This window comes from Hemicordylus capensis, chromosome 16, assembly GCF_027244095.1.
Source record: "Hemicordylus capensis ecotype Gifberg chromosome 16, rHemCap1.1.pri, whole genome shotgun sequence".
NCBI classification, from domain to species: Eukaryota; Metazoa; Chordata; class Lepidosauria; order Squamata; family Cordylidae; genus Hemicordylus; species Hemicordylus capensis.
Window position 1 is genome coordinate 12,304,728 of NC_069672.1, and position 14,129 is coordinate 12,318,856.

At 51.2% G+C, this 14,129-nt stretch overlaps 2 protein-coding genes across 8 annotated transcripts in view; one reads left to right on the forward strand and one right to left on the reverse strand.

Annotated features, from left to right (window-relative positions):
* On the forward strand, window positions 1–6,425 carry TNFRSF18 (TNF receptor superfamily member 18). The gene is made up of 6 exons (XM_053280618.1): window positions 1–133; window positions 1,718–1,852; window positions 2,906–2,993; window positions 3,761–3,855; window positions 4,312–4,458; window positions 6,164–6,425. Exons 1-6 carry the CDS (start codon window positions 31–33, stop codon window positions 6,298–6,300), a joined length of 705 nt encoding a protein of 234 aa, XP_053136593.1. The 5' UTR covers window positions 1–30; the 3' UTR covers window positions 6,301–6,425.
* Window positions 6,426–10,850: 4,425 nt separating this feature from the next.
* Window positions 10,851–14,129, reverse strand: part of TTLL10 (tubulin tyrosine ligase like 10) — a 130,617-nt gene continuing 127,338 nt past the window's right edge. For all 7 annotated transcript variants that reach the window (XM_053280920.1, XM_053280922.1, XM_053280921.1 and 4 more), the window contains 2 exons: window positions 12,945–13,038; window positions 10,851–11,825 (listed from right to left, as the gene is read on the reverse strand). In XM_053280920.1, the coding sequence (XP_053136895.1) occupies window positions 10,924–11,825; window positions 12,945–13,038 (996 nt within the window). In that variant the 3' untranslated portion in view covers window positions 10,851–10,923. The remainder of the gene's footprint in view (window positions 11,826–12,944; window positions 13,039–14,129) is intronic.

Sequence of the window (14,129 nt, forward strand, 5' to 3'; positions counted from 1 at the left end):
CCTAGACTGGAAGCTGGTGTGGTTTGCTTCATGATTCTCTCGTTGTCTGTGGTGCTAGGGGTTGTGGCAAGCAGCGGACTCCAGCCAGGCATGAACTGTGCTTCCAGGATCTGCAGTTCTATGCATCCTTCGAGTAAGTTCCATGCTGCGTTTCCATGTCCCTCAGGCTCGAAGGTTGGTCTAAGCTCCACTGTTTTATTAAGGCTGGATGATAGGAATATAGGAATATAGTCAGCTGACTACCGAGACAGACCCTTGGTCCATCTAGCTCAGTATTGTCTTCACAGACTGGCAGCGGCTTCTCCAAGGTTGCAGGCAGGAATCTTTCTCAGCCCTATCTTGGAGATGCTGCCAGGGAGGGAGCTTGTAACCTTCTGCTCTTCCCAGAGTGGCTCCATCCCCTGAGGGGAATATCTTAACAGTGCTCACATATAGTCTCCCATCCAAATGCAAACCAGGGTGGACCCTGCGTAGCAAAGGGGGCCATTCATGCTTGCGACCACAAGTTCTCATCCTTTGCTGGACTGCATGACTTCTCCCCTCCCACCCCCACCGGGCAACTCTGTTTGGACTACAATTCCCATCATCCCTTGCCACTGTGGCAAAGAGTCAGGGATGGGAGTTGTGTCTGATATCTGCAGGAGGGCCATTGTACAGCCCAACTTCAAGGGAAAGAGGGTGGTTATACAGCAATGGAGAGCAACTGGCACTCTGCTTATGCTCCAAGGGTCTCTTTTTTTCTGAATTTTCTGTCTTCGCTAGCCAAAGCTTGGCATTTGAGACCTCGCTTCCAAGATCATATTGCAAGCTAGTTGGCGCCCTTCCTCGGCACCTTTGACAACGGAAGCATGGTTGAATTTTAACTTGAAATCGGGAATATTGTTGTGAATGTGTTCGCCAACACAGCCCTGCGTCCTCAATTAATCAGCCAGAGTTCATCGTGTTGGTGTTAAAGAGAGGGAGAGAGCATCAGTTATGGGGAGGAGAACTGGTCTTGTGGTCCCACGCATGGATGGTCCCTTCTGCTAAGCAGTCTCTGCCCTGGTTTGCATCTGGATGGGAGACGACATGTGAGCCCTGTCAGATAAGAACATAAGAACAGCCCTGCTGGATCAGGCCCAAGAAGGCCCATCTAGTCCAGCATCCTGTTTCACACAGTGGCCCACCAGATGCCGCTGAGGGCGTGCCCTCTCTCCTGCCATTACTCCCCTGCAACTGGTACTCAGAGGCATCCTGCCTTTGAGGCTGGAGGTGGCCCACAGCCCTCTGAATAGTAGCCATTGATAGATATTCCCCTTAGGGGATAGGGCCATAAATCGGAGGGTAGGGCTGGGAAAGTAGGGCTGAGAAAGACTCTTGCCTGGAGCCTTGGAGGGGCTGCTGCCAGTCTGTGCAGACAATACTGAGCTAGATGGACCAAAGGTCTGACTCAGTATGAGGCAGCTTCCCGTGTTCCTATGACATTGCGATGGGAATGAATGGTGATCGTAGTAGGAGCAAGAAAATATAATGGGCAGCATCCAGACTGATTAGTCTGGGTGTTGGTGGACATGTTCAGGACAACATTCTCAGCCTCAAGTTAAATTTCAGCTGTGGTTAGTGGTGATGGCTGTGTCCCCTGGATCTCAATGGTATCTAGTCATGAGGAATGAATCTGGAGGCAACCCAATCACTTTTCTCACTGACCTGGTCTCACCCATGCTTCCTTGATTGACAGGTGATCCGTCCAATCCCCGTTGCGAAATCCCAGCGGACTCCAGCACGTGTCCCAGCAAATGTTGTGCAAACAAACAGTGCAGCGAATGCCGACAACTCCCAGAATGCAAAACAGGCGAAGAATTAATATGTTCAGGTATTTATTTATTTATTTATTCATTCATTCGATATCCGCCTTGCGTGGATTAGATCCTCTAACACAGTGCATGTCAAATTGTCTTCCTGTGTCTATGGGATTCCAATAAGCTAGGGGTCCTCAAATCGGGGTTCCAGATGAGGTTGGACTACAACTCCCATCATCCATGGCCACAGTGGCATTCGGCTGGCAGAGCCTCTGGTTTGCATTTGTTCAATCCCTGGCAGCATCTCCAAGTAAGTCTGGAAAAGGCTCCTGCCTGCAACCTTGGAGAAAGCTGCTGCCAGTCAGTGTTGACAAAGCTGAGCTAGATGGACCGAGGGTCTGACTCAGCAGAAAGCAGCTTCATGTATATTGGGGACAGAGCTCAGTGGTCAAGCTCCTGCTTTGCATTCAGAAGGGCCCAGGCAGGTCCAATTCCTGGCATCTCCAGGTAGGGCTGGGGAAAGACCCTTGCCTGAAGTGCTGCTGCCAGTCAGTGTTGACAATACTGAGCTAGATGGACCAGGCGTCTGATTCAGCTCGGCAGCTTGATTTCTTCATCTGGTGCATCCATAGCTCAGTGGCAGAGCATCTGCTTTGCATGCAGAAGGCCCCAGGTTCAATCCCTGGCAGCAGCTGCAGGTAGGGCTGGGAAAGACCCCCATCAAATACCCTGGAGAGACGCTGCCAGTCAGTGCAGGCTGCCCTGAGCTGGGAAAGACCGCCGTCTGAAAGAGCAACAAACCCCTGCCAGTCTGAGTAGAGCATTCTGAGCTAGTCTCCGTTTGCTGCACCTTCCCATGTCCCTGTGACCTCCTTTACCCACCATGTTCCCGCACACTGTGGCACGATATCGCAATGCGGGGTCCTTCCTGGAGGGATTCTGGGAATATCACAGGGCGACTGCCCTTTTGTTTTCGGCAGCCCTCCTCGGAACAATGCTAGACAGTTTACTGGAATTCGGTATCTGGCTACATTTTGCTGACTGTTCCATTAAAGCATGCTTAGGATATGCTCCCTAGCAAACCATCAATCTGTTCCCTTCCCTTCCCTTTCCCTCTCCTATCCTAGGTAGCTTCGACTTCAGGTTCCTGTGCAAACCCTGCCCCAATGGCACCTACTCCGATTCAAAGAACCGATGCTGCACTCCTTGGATAGAGTAAGTCTCTCTCTGCATCTGTCTATCTGTCCTCCTCTCTTTCTGCACCCATCTGTCTATCCACTCATGGTGCAGGCGAGATTCTTTTAAAAGCTTGCTTGTTCTTTCTTTCTTTCTTTCTTTCTTTCTTTCTTTCTTTCTTTCTTTCTTTCTTTCTTTCTTTCTTTCTTCCTTCCCTCCCTCCTTCCTTCCTTCCTTCTCCCTCCCTCTCTCTCTCTCCATCTATCTATCCATCCATCCATCCATCCATCTCTCTGTCCATCCATCTATCTATTCCTCCATCTACCTATCAATTTATCCATCTACCTATCCATCCATCCATCCATCCATTCATCCCTCCATCCATCCATTCTCTCTCTCTCTCTCTCTCTCTCTCTCTCTCTCTCTCAATATGACCTTGAACTGCTCTGGGACAGTATAAGGTCTGAAGCGAGCGCGACCTACTTAATTGCTCATCCACCCCTTCTTTGCGACACCCCTCCTAAGTCACACACAATGCATTCTCTGTCATTGTCATGACGTCATGGTCTCACGGCCGGAGCTCTCTCTTTGCTTCTGGGAGCCCTGGGGAAATTGCCCCCTGTGGCTGCCATGACCCCCAACAAACTCCACCTGCCACCAGCACAAGAAGAAGCGCCTCAGAGGGGGCCTCCGGATCCACAGTGGGTTTCTCCGCGGGGGCTGCTTGGCCAGGCAGACCCCTGACTCCAGCGTGGGTCCCGTCTCTTTCTCCTCTCCTTCAGTAACTTTTCTCCCTTTCTTCTTAGCTGCAAGACATTAGGATTGAAATGTCTTCAGCCGGGGAACCGGACTCATAATGTGCAGTGTGGCCAAGATCCCATCACCGTCATTATACAACCAGGTACCTCTTTGCTAATTCTGGAGGGGGCCGTGGGGAAGTTCCTCTGATTCCCAACATACAGTTGAAAGGGGGGTCTGGATGCTGATAACAGATCTTCGACCGGAGACGAGGCACATTGAGTGTGGAGTTTTAGGAGGGTCCCTTTTTGGTCCATGCTCAGCGATGCTCAGAGATGCTCCTGAGATCTCCCCAAATCTCTCAGGCCTTGGGCAGGCTGCAGAAAGAATCCGGGTGCCCCACTTCTGCCTCTCTCCTTAGCATGACATCTCTTCTCAGGGTAGGGGAATCCATGCGCCTCAGATCCATCCTGGTGCACGTATGTGGAAGCATCAGTCTTCGTGGACTGAAAGATTTGTGTGGGATGGAGCCATCACGTTGGTGGAAGCCTCCAACAGGGCGGCTTCATTCTCCAAAAATGGGTCCTCCAACACAGTTGGAGAATCTCTGCCTGATGAGATCGATTCCTACCCCCCTCAGATTCCACGTTAACCACCGTCCTGGCTGTCCTGACGGCTGCAGGCATCTTCATCCTCATCCTGATGACCTTCTGCTTACTTGTCTGTACCTGGATGCAGAAGGCGGAGAAGTTCCCCATCGACAAAGGTCAGTACCGTTCGAGGAGGGTCTTGCCGTCCCCCTCCACAGCTCCCCAGGGAGCATGCCTTGTGGGATCCGTAGCTGGATCCGTTGGCATGCCACATCAAACCGAGTCAGGCCATTGGTCTGTGGAGCTCAGTATGGTCAGCACGGACTGGCAGCAGCCTCCGCCCTCCAGAGTGGGTCTTTCCCAGGCCTACCTGGAGAGGCAAAGGCTTGCAACAGAAATGTCCAAGAAATTTAGGACTGACAAAAGGAAACACTTTTTCACCCAACATATAATCAACCTATGGAATTCTCTGCCACCAGATATGGTGGCAGCCAACAGCCTGGATGGCGTTAAGAAGGGTTTAGATAAATTCATGGTGCGCAGGTCTATCAATGGCTACTAGTCTGAGGGCTACAGGCCACCTCCAGCCTCAGAGGAAAGATGTCTCTGAGTACCAGTTGCAGGGGAGCAACAGCAGGAGAGAGGGCATGCCTTCACCTCTTGCCGGTGGGCTTCCTGGAGGCATCTGGTGGGCCACTGTGGGAAACCGGATGCTGGAATAGATAGGCTTCCTTGGGCCTGATCCAACAGGGCTCTTCTTATGTTCTTATGGCCATCCTAGATGAACCTGCCAGGGCCCTCTGCTCATCATCTCAGGCCCTGCTCATGGACCCGCCATGGACAGAGATCTGGTTGGTGGGAACTAGAGGCAGGGCCTTTTTGGTTGTGGCCCCTCGGCTTTGGAACACCCTCCCTGAAGAGCTTGGCCCTGCTCTCTCCCTCAGTGTTTTTAAAAAACAACTAAAAATGCATCTTCTTAAAGAGACTTTTTAATGTTTCACCTGTTGCTTATCTTTAGTTTTACGATCTTTCGTTTGTTTGTTTTTACAATGCTTAGTTTTCAGTGTCTGTGTTTTTTTTTTTTTTAAACACAACTTAATTTGAATTTTTAAGATGTGTCATTCTGATTGTGGTTTTAGCTTGGATTTCTAACTGGTTTAGCTTTGTTGGGCTGATTTTAATTGGTCTGATTTTACAGTGCAACTGTTTTATAAATGTTGCAGCCAGTAGTGTCCTGGAGGGGCAGGCTTTACATATTTCAAATCAATCCATCCATCCATCCATCCATCAATCCATACATACATTCTTATGAGATCTTCTGCATGTAAGCCAGGGGCTTGCCAACTGAGCTACAGAGGATTGTGGCGTGAAAAGGAAGCTGCCAAACTGAGTCAGACCTTTGCTTCATCTAGCTCAGTATTGTCAACCCAGACTGGCAGCGGCTTCTCCAAGGTTGCAGGCAGGAATCTCTCTCAGCCCTGTCTTGGAGATGCTGCCAAGGAGGGAACTTGGAATCTTCTGCAGGCATGCAGGCAGGTGCTCTTTTCCAGAGTGGCCCCATCCTGAGGGGAATATCTCACAGTGCTCACACACCAAGTCTCCCATTCATTATGCAACCAGGGTGGACCCTGCTTAGCTAAGGGGACAAGTCCCGCTTGCTGCCACAAGACCAGCTTTCCTCGTATGCAAACCATGTTTGCGTGGTGGTGTATGAGAGTTGGGGGAGAAATAGGAGAAGACCATCTTCCGGACTGACATGGAGGCATCTGGCTGGCAAATGTCGAAATCAAGATTTCAGACTTAAGAGGAATATTTGTTCCCATCCACTAGGCACAATGAGGACCGGAAGCTTAACTTGTGTGTGTCCCTTTGTCTCCATAGAACCCGAGATCGTCAGCGGTTCCAACCTCCCGGAGTCTCAGCATCTTCGTGAAGATTCCTTCAGCTGCCAGTTCCCAGAGGAAGAGCACGGGGACAAGATGGCAGGAGAGCTCTCACTGAACTTACCAGCGCACTGAAAGCGCGGGCACATCTATAGCACCTCTAGGTGACTCCCTGCTGGACACACAAGCTGCCTTGAAAAGGGCTGCGTTTTGTGGGTTATGGGCCTATCCGAGAGGCTTTGCCCCGGGTTGACTGTTCTACGTGCCCAGCGGCTGCATTGTGAACTGGCCTCTTGCTTTGCCCAAGAGGATTCTGGGAAGGCTCTCAAGCCTTCCGACCCTCGTTCCTCAATTACATGACCAGGGGCAAGCCGCCCTCCACACTTCCACTCCAGTTTTCACAGGAGGGAAGCAGAAATGTCCACACCAGGTGGGTTGGAGCCAGAATGGAAGCTGGAGGGTAAAAGGAGGCGGAAGCCGGCGGATTGTGGGAGGAGCTTGGAAGACGCTAGTGGTCCGTGGGAGGAGCTTGGAAGGAAGAGCATAGAAGAAGCTGGTGGGTTATGAGGGATCTTGGCAGAAACTGGAGTTTTCTGGCTTTTCAGGCCTGATTACCTGCCAAAACACGTTGAACCAGCTCCCCCCCCAATTTACCTGTTGAACCAGCCCAAGAACCGGTCAATTAGCCAGCTTATTTCTAGATGGATGGTTCACACCCCCATATCCCCCCACCCCCAACACACACACACACACACACACACACACACACAGAGTACTTATCTAATTCAGAGAGAACGGCTTGCCTTAATTCTCAAGGGCCGTGCTTCCCAGCCTGGGGCCCTCCAGATGTTGCTGAACTACAACTCCCATCATCCCCTGCTACTGGGGATGATGGGAATCGTAGTTCAGCAACATCTGGAGGTCGCTCCTCCCCCCCCCCGCCCCCAGGTTGGCAACCACCACTCTAAGGGAAGAGCTTTTTCTCTTGCTTGCTATCAACTCAGAGACGTTTCACTCACCAGGGACAAGGCGGTGATTTGAACGGGATTCCCCTTGCTGGTTTGCTTCCCAATCTGCATCTGGGGGTGGGGGTGATCTGGGGCCCTGCTGCATGCCCCCCCCAATACCTCAAGTTTCCTTTCCAGGCTCTCTTCTGTCAGGCTGCTCCTGTTTGTCCACCTCAGGAAATCGGAGGGTCTTTCTTTCTTTCTTTCTTTCTTTCTTTCTTTCTTTCTTTCTTTCTTTCTTTTTTCCCGAGACGCATCATCAGAGGATGCTTGCTTTCGTGGCTGGGGCAGCGTCCCCTCCCCCCTCCCCAGCCCTGAATAAGAATCACTTTTAAAATAAAAATGAAATGAGATGAAATTGGAGCAGAGTGGATGAATTCACCCAGAATTGTGCTTCCTTTTTGCAAACCTCAAAATATTCTCCAGAAATTGTCAGGGAGAGAATAGGATACATGAAGGGGACTTCTGGGGAATTTCTACTGAATTTGAGACTATTACCCAAAATTCTCAAGAGGGCCTTTTTATTTCAACACAACAGCTAACTTTTCAGGAAGAAAGGATTTTTCTCTTAAGCAAGGGCTGCACAACTTCGGCCCTCTAGCTGTCTTGGGACTACAACCCCCATCATCCACAGCCACAAGAGCCAATAGTCAGAGGTTGAGGGCATTTTGGTTCAGCAGTACCTGAAGGGCTAAGGTTGGACTACAAATCCCATCAATCCCGGCCACAGTGGCCAATAGTCAGAATCAGGGATGGTGGAAGTTGGAATCCAACAGTAACTGAATGGCTGGAGGGGGACTACAAATCCCATCAACCCCAGTGGCCAATAGTCAGGGTTGATGGAAGTTGTAGTCTAACATCTGCAGCTTGTCTTCAGTGTTCTCCTCCCCTCCAGGTGAAGAATATTCAGGGAAAACAACAGTGGTTTGGGAATATTCTCCTCCACATCTACAAGAAGGAGGTTCCCCCCCCATGTCCCTTAGGTGTGAGCTGAGAAATGTCTCACTCCTTAATTTTGTGGAGGAGGGCCTTTTTTGTGGAAGCAAGCATGAATTCTCCCCTTTGCTAAGCAGGGTCCACCTTGGTTTGCATTTGGATGGGGAACTACAGATGAGCACTATAAGGTAGTCCCATTAGGGAACGGGACCATAGCTTAATGGTAGAACATCTGCTTTGCATGCATAAGGTCCCATGTTCAGTCCCTGGCAGTATCTCCAGGTAGGGCTGGGAAAGATTCCTGCCAGAAACCCTAGAAAGTTGCTGCCAGTCAGTGTCTACAATCCTGAGCTAGATGGACAAAGGGCCAGACTCGGTATAAGACAGCTTCCTTTGTTCGTTATGAAGAAACACTTTACCTTCGCAAAATACTTTCCTTTCGCGGCTGCAAATTTAGGCCACTCGGAAGTTGGTGAGCCTGGTGGCGTGCCTAAATTGGGCTTGGTGTGTAGGAAGATTTCACAGGACCTGAAACTTTCTCTTTCTTTGAACTGTGCTGCAACTAACAGAGACTTCCTTGAAATGCTGCCACTGACTCACATCCTGGGTTTCCCCCCGTTCAGCAGAAGGGGCGGCTAGATCTGTTCCTCTACGAAACAGCAGCTTTGCTATAGCACGGAAAGTTGAGGAAATATTTCACCTTTCTCCTGTCGGTCAATTTCCACTGAAACGTTTGCTCAACACTTCGAGACAGTTGCTGTTTTACCCACCTAAGTTCTTGAATATTTTGTAAATTATAAATGTATTATTTTAAATGTTAAGCTGGTCTAAGGACCATAATAAACTTACTACTACTACTCCCACCTAAGTTCTGGACAGTCCATGTTCTAGACCACTCAAGTTCTGGACTGCCCAAGTTCTGGGCCGCCATGTTCCGGGCCACCCATGTTCCAGACCACCCATGTCCCAGACCACCCAAGTTCTGGACTGTACAATTTCTGGACTGTCCATGTTCTGGGCTCCTACCAGAAACATGGTCTAAGGTCAGATGATACACCCACTGGCTAAAGCTAAGCAGGTCTTGGGGTGGCCAGTGTCTGGATAGGAGACCCATGTATGCCACCTTTGAGGGGGAGGCTTCGCTCAGTTGTAGAGCATCTGCCTTGCAAGCAGAAGGTCCCAGATTTAAACCCCTGGCAGCATCTGCAAGTAGGGCTAGGAGAGACTCCTAACAGTCAGTGCAGCTGATACTCAGCTAGATGGACCAGGGGGCTGACACAGAAGAAGGGAGTTTGGTCTCATCCCATGTTTCCATTTGTTCCGAAGAGGAAAGTAAAGCCCTCCGGTTGGAAAGACCAGACCTCATGGTCTGAGTAGAGATATCCAGAGTGACCACAGAGGTGAGGGTAATGGTGAGGGTCTTCAATCTCTTTTTACAGTGCCCCCTGTAAAAGGGATGCCCCAATGTTGTTGACTACAACTCCCATCATCCCCAGCCAAAGGCCACTGCAGCTGGGGATGATGAGAGTTGTAGTCAACAACATCTCAGAACCTCTGTTCATTGGTATGTCATCGATATAAAGGGTATGCTCTAGTTCTACCATTAGTATGTCATCTAAATAAAGGGTGTGCTCTAGTTCTACCATTAGTATGTCATCTAAATAAAGGGTGTGCTCTAGTTCTCCCATTGGTATGTCATCGAAATATTGGGTGTGCGCTAGTTCTCCCATTGGTATGTCATCGAAATAATGGGTGTGCTCTAGTTCTCCCATTGGTATGTCATCAAAATATTGGGTGTGCTCTAGTTCTGCCCAACTCCTCCTGTGGTATAAAACCAGCCATATAAGCACCCAGCATCAATGCATGAAGAAGACAACGAGATGCACCCTAGTATGTATCTATGTTGACAGTACCACACTGTAAAAGCAGGAGAGGAAGGGATGTTTTTGCAATATTACTGGAAAGATCTACTCAGGGATAGTCCTAAGGTCACCTTCTTCCTCACCCCACACCATTAATGGGGGCCAGCCCCCTTTCTGAACCAACCCTTGCCATCAGGGAGGAGAGAAGGACACCAGTAGCCACCTCTCCTCTCCTCATGCTTCTTACAAGCTGTGCGAAGGAAGTGAGGAGAGGCTCTCTTTGCAAAATGTGCAAGGGTCAGACCAATCCCACAAAGAGCTCCCACCGTGGCCGTGGTTCTGGGGCATTTTGCCTCCCTGCTGCCACCCCAAGAACCCACCACCCGAGGCCACCACCTCACCTTGCTTCATGAGAGGTCCACTCCACTGCCACCCCAAGAATTTGCCACCCAAGGCCACCATCTCACCTTGCCTCATGAAAGGGTAACTCTGGATTGACTATATATGATGGCATATGAAAATCCAGAACCTGTCCCCAGAAAAGCCTGGGGATCCTAATAAATCACAAGACAACCGGAACTTGGGTGTCAGAGAAGTTATGGACAGCTTTGTTCAGACGACTGTTTGAATATACGTTTAATGTGGGCTACCGACATTAGCATGTTTGTGTGAACCCACACCAGAGTGGTTTCTGGACAGAGATGAATCTGAGATTCCTGCCCTGGCATGGTTTCTCTCAATCACGCTAACGTTGGCAACCCGCATTAAACCTTGAATCGAATGGTTGAAACAACCCCTTTTAAAAAGAATATTCCCAGATATTTTTTTGGAAGAGGATTCCGTTTCTTAAAATTACGTCACACGCCACACATCAGGGGTGGGTTTCCTCCCCTCTTTTTTGTCCTTTATAGGAAAAAGAAGCGGTGATATTCAAATACACAAGTGATCTCAGTTTACGAGCCACGGTGGGAGACCTTTTTATCTTCTGGGAGTGGGTCGCTGCAGCTCCGAGGGACGGCCAATGCCAAGGCCTTGCCGCCCTCTGTCTTGGCGTGAGTTGTGGTCTGGCGGGATGATTTTGGAAGGTCTTGGAGTTCGGGGAGGCTGGGGGGGATGTTGGACTGGAGATGGAGGGAGACCATCTGCAAACTGGTTAGGGGGAGGCCTGCCCCATAGCCGCTTCCGCTGCTTGGATGGAACTTGCTCCCAAACATCTGCTGGAACCATGAGGAGTAGGACCTGTCTTTGGAGGCGATGCCCATGGGGACCCCCACGGCCATCTTGCCCCGGTCATCTCCACTCTCGGCTTTGGAGAACCCCAGTTTCTCAGAGGAGGCCAGGATGGGCTTGATGATATATTGGCTACCGATACTGCTGACTTGGTGGCCCCGGAGGACGGCTTTCACTGAAGGGCAGCTGGAGAGGCTGGGGACGATGGAGATCTGGATCTGGGGCATGGGTAAGGGGTTCCGGGGGGTCCCCTTGGGTGGAAGGGGAAGCCCTTCAGGAAGGCCTGGGGGGTCCGCTTTGGCTTCCACCTTGAGGGTCTTCTCCAAAGCTTTGGGCATCAGCTTGTCCGTAAGGCGGCTGGTGCCGCTACCGTAACTGGTGGTGCTGCCGCCGTAGCTGGTGATACTGGAGCTGGAGGCGTCGCTGCAGCCACTGGTGGAGCTGGTGAGCTCCAGCTGGGACCGGTGGCTCCTCAGAGAGCGGAGGGAAGTCCGGCTCCTGGTGATCCGCGGTGGAGCGAGGTCCAAGCTGGACCCGTTGTAGAGCAGCGCAAAGTGACTGGCGGAGTCCAGGGGCAGGATGGCCTGGCCCTTCTGGCTCTTGGTGAAGATCTCGAAGGCCAGATCTAGGAAAAGGCAGGCAGTTGCTCGTCAGGGAGGCCAAGACGTTGTCAGGGAGGGGACCCCTTCCAACTGAAACTGGCGTGTGCCATTTTTGAAGGCTCCCCCTGGGTCTGGTTTGAGATGTGGTAGAGTCCTGCCCCAGTTAAGGAGGGCTGTACCACTTCCAACTGAAACTGGTGTGTGTTATTTTTGAAAGCTCCCCGGGTCTGGTGGTAGAGTCCTGCCGCAGTTAGGGAAAGCTGTACCACTTCCAACTGAAACTGGCGTGTGTCATTTTTGAAGGCTCGTCCGGGACTGGTTTTTGAGATGTGGTAGAGTCCTGCCTCAGTTAGGGAGGGGCTGTACCACTTTGGACTGAAACTGGTGTGTGCTGTTGATGAAAGCTTCCCCACGACCATGTGGAAAGCTAAGCAAGAATTTTTTTTCCATTTTGAAGGGCTGTCTGCTTCGACAAGGGCTGAATCGTCCCCTTGTATGCAGCCTGCTTTTGGCTAGATGGCTTATCATGTCAATGACACAAACAGAAGATGAGTCTGGTGTTTCCCTGGTACAGGGGTTCCCAGATGCTGCTGACTACAACTCCCATCAACCCCAGCTACAGACCATTGCCACTTGGGATGCTGGGAGCTGTTGTCAACATCGGCGAATACCTGTTCCAGGTCACAGCGGTCACTTTGCCAAATAATGGTTACAGCCACTGTCTCACGGCCCCTTCTCTGGGCAGGGAAAGACTCCCTGGAATGGGAGAGACTCCTGCCTGAAACCTTGGAGAGCCGCTGCCAGTCAGTGTGGGCAATACTTGCAGAGCCGCTGCCAGTCAGTGTGGGCAATACTGAGCTAGATGGGCCCAGGACCTGACTCAGTAGGCAGCTTCACGTGTTCCTCAGGTGCATCCATAGGTCCACTCCCTGGCAGCATCCCTGGGCAGGGGTGGGAGTGGGAGAGACTCTTGCCCGAAACCTTGGCGTGCCACTGCCAGTCAGTGCCGGCAATCCTGAGCTCTTCAACCCTCCCCTGCTCTCCCCGAGCACAGCATCTGACTCTGAAGGCAAACCTGAGTCCTCCCAGGGGAGCCACACCAGTCAACATCCCACAACCGGCCTTTGTCTCTTGCTGCTTACCCAGCGTCTCATTCACCACCCGGGGAATGATGCTCTTCAGGGCACTGCAGTTGGTGTGCAGAGCAGGGTTGGCGTTCATCTCCAGGAGCCACACCTGTAAAACACCGTCCCGTTCTTGAGAGGCATGAGAAGCAGGATACGGCCCAGTTCGCCTTATCGACCAGAGCCAGGCCTATTCCCCCTGCAACATCTCCTTAGTTTACTATTCCTCCTGTAGGTGGATCTGGCCAAAACTCAGTGGCAGAGCCTCTGCTTTGGATACGGAAGGTCCCCGGTTCAATCCCTGGCTGCATCTCCAGGTAGGGCTGGGAGCGACTCCTGCCTGAAATCTTGGGGAGCTGCTGCCAGTCAGTGCTGACAATGCTGAGCTAGAGGGACCGAGGGACTGACTCAGTAGACGGCAGCTTCAAAGGGGTGTCAGGAGCATCCATAACCCAGTGGTAGCTCAGGGGTAAAACGTCTGCTTTGCATGGAGAAGACCTTTCCCTTTCAGTATAACTAAGCTGGATGATTTGAGGAAGGGGTCATAGCTTGGTAGCCTTACATGCAGAAGGTCTCTGGTTCAATGCCCGGCAGCATCTCCAGGTAGGGCTGGGGAAAACCGCCTGCAGCCCTTGTGAGCCGCTGCCAGTCAGTGTAGACCACACTGAGTTCGACGGACCAAGGGTCTGACTCAGCCGGCAGCTTCATATGCACAGCAGGCACATAAACAGCTCCACGACAGAACATCTGCTCTGCATGTTGAATTTGGTCCCAGGTTCAATCCCTGGCAGCATCTCCAGGTAAGGCAGAAAACCCCTGCCTGGAACCTGAGAGGTCAGCTGCCAGTCAGGGGGCCTTCCAGCTGTTTTTGGACTACAGCAACCATCATCCCAGTGGCCAGTAATCAGGGAGTATGGACGTTGTAGTCCAGCATCTACGAGAAGGCCGGAGTTCTGCAGCCCTGCTGTAGACTATTCTGAGCTAGTTGCAGCTTCTGACGTTCTTATGTTCTTATAATATTTAACCCCCTTCCATTCCCAGATTCCTTATTTTTTTTAAAAAAACCAAACACCCCAGGGCAATGTTCCTTCCTTGGAAGCAAAAGACTTAAGAATGTGATTTATATTGCCTGGTCGGTTGGCAGCCGCAGAAGCAAGCCGAGATGGCGATGAAACTGTTTCAGTGAAGATTTCGCAGGGAAAT

Bases quoted from the DNA above. Each gene is read 5' to 3' on its own strand.
- TNFRSF18 (XM_053280618.1), top strand. From the start codon at position 31: ATGATTCTCTCGTTGTCTGTGGTGCTAGGGGTTGTGGCAAGCAGCGGA. The intron at 1,853-2,905 runs GTATTTATTTAT...CTCCTATCCTAG, and splicing joins CGAAGAATTAATATGTTCAG to GTAGCTTCGACTTCAGGTTC. The intron at 2,994-3,760 runs GTAAGTCTCTCT...CTTTCTTCTTAG, and splicing joins TGCTGCACTCCTTGGATAGA to CTGCAAGACATTAGGATTGA.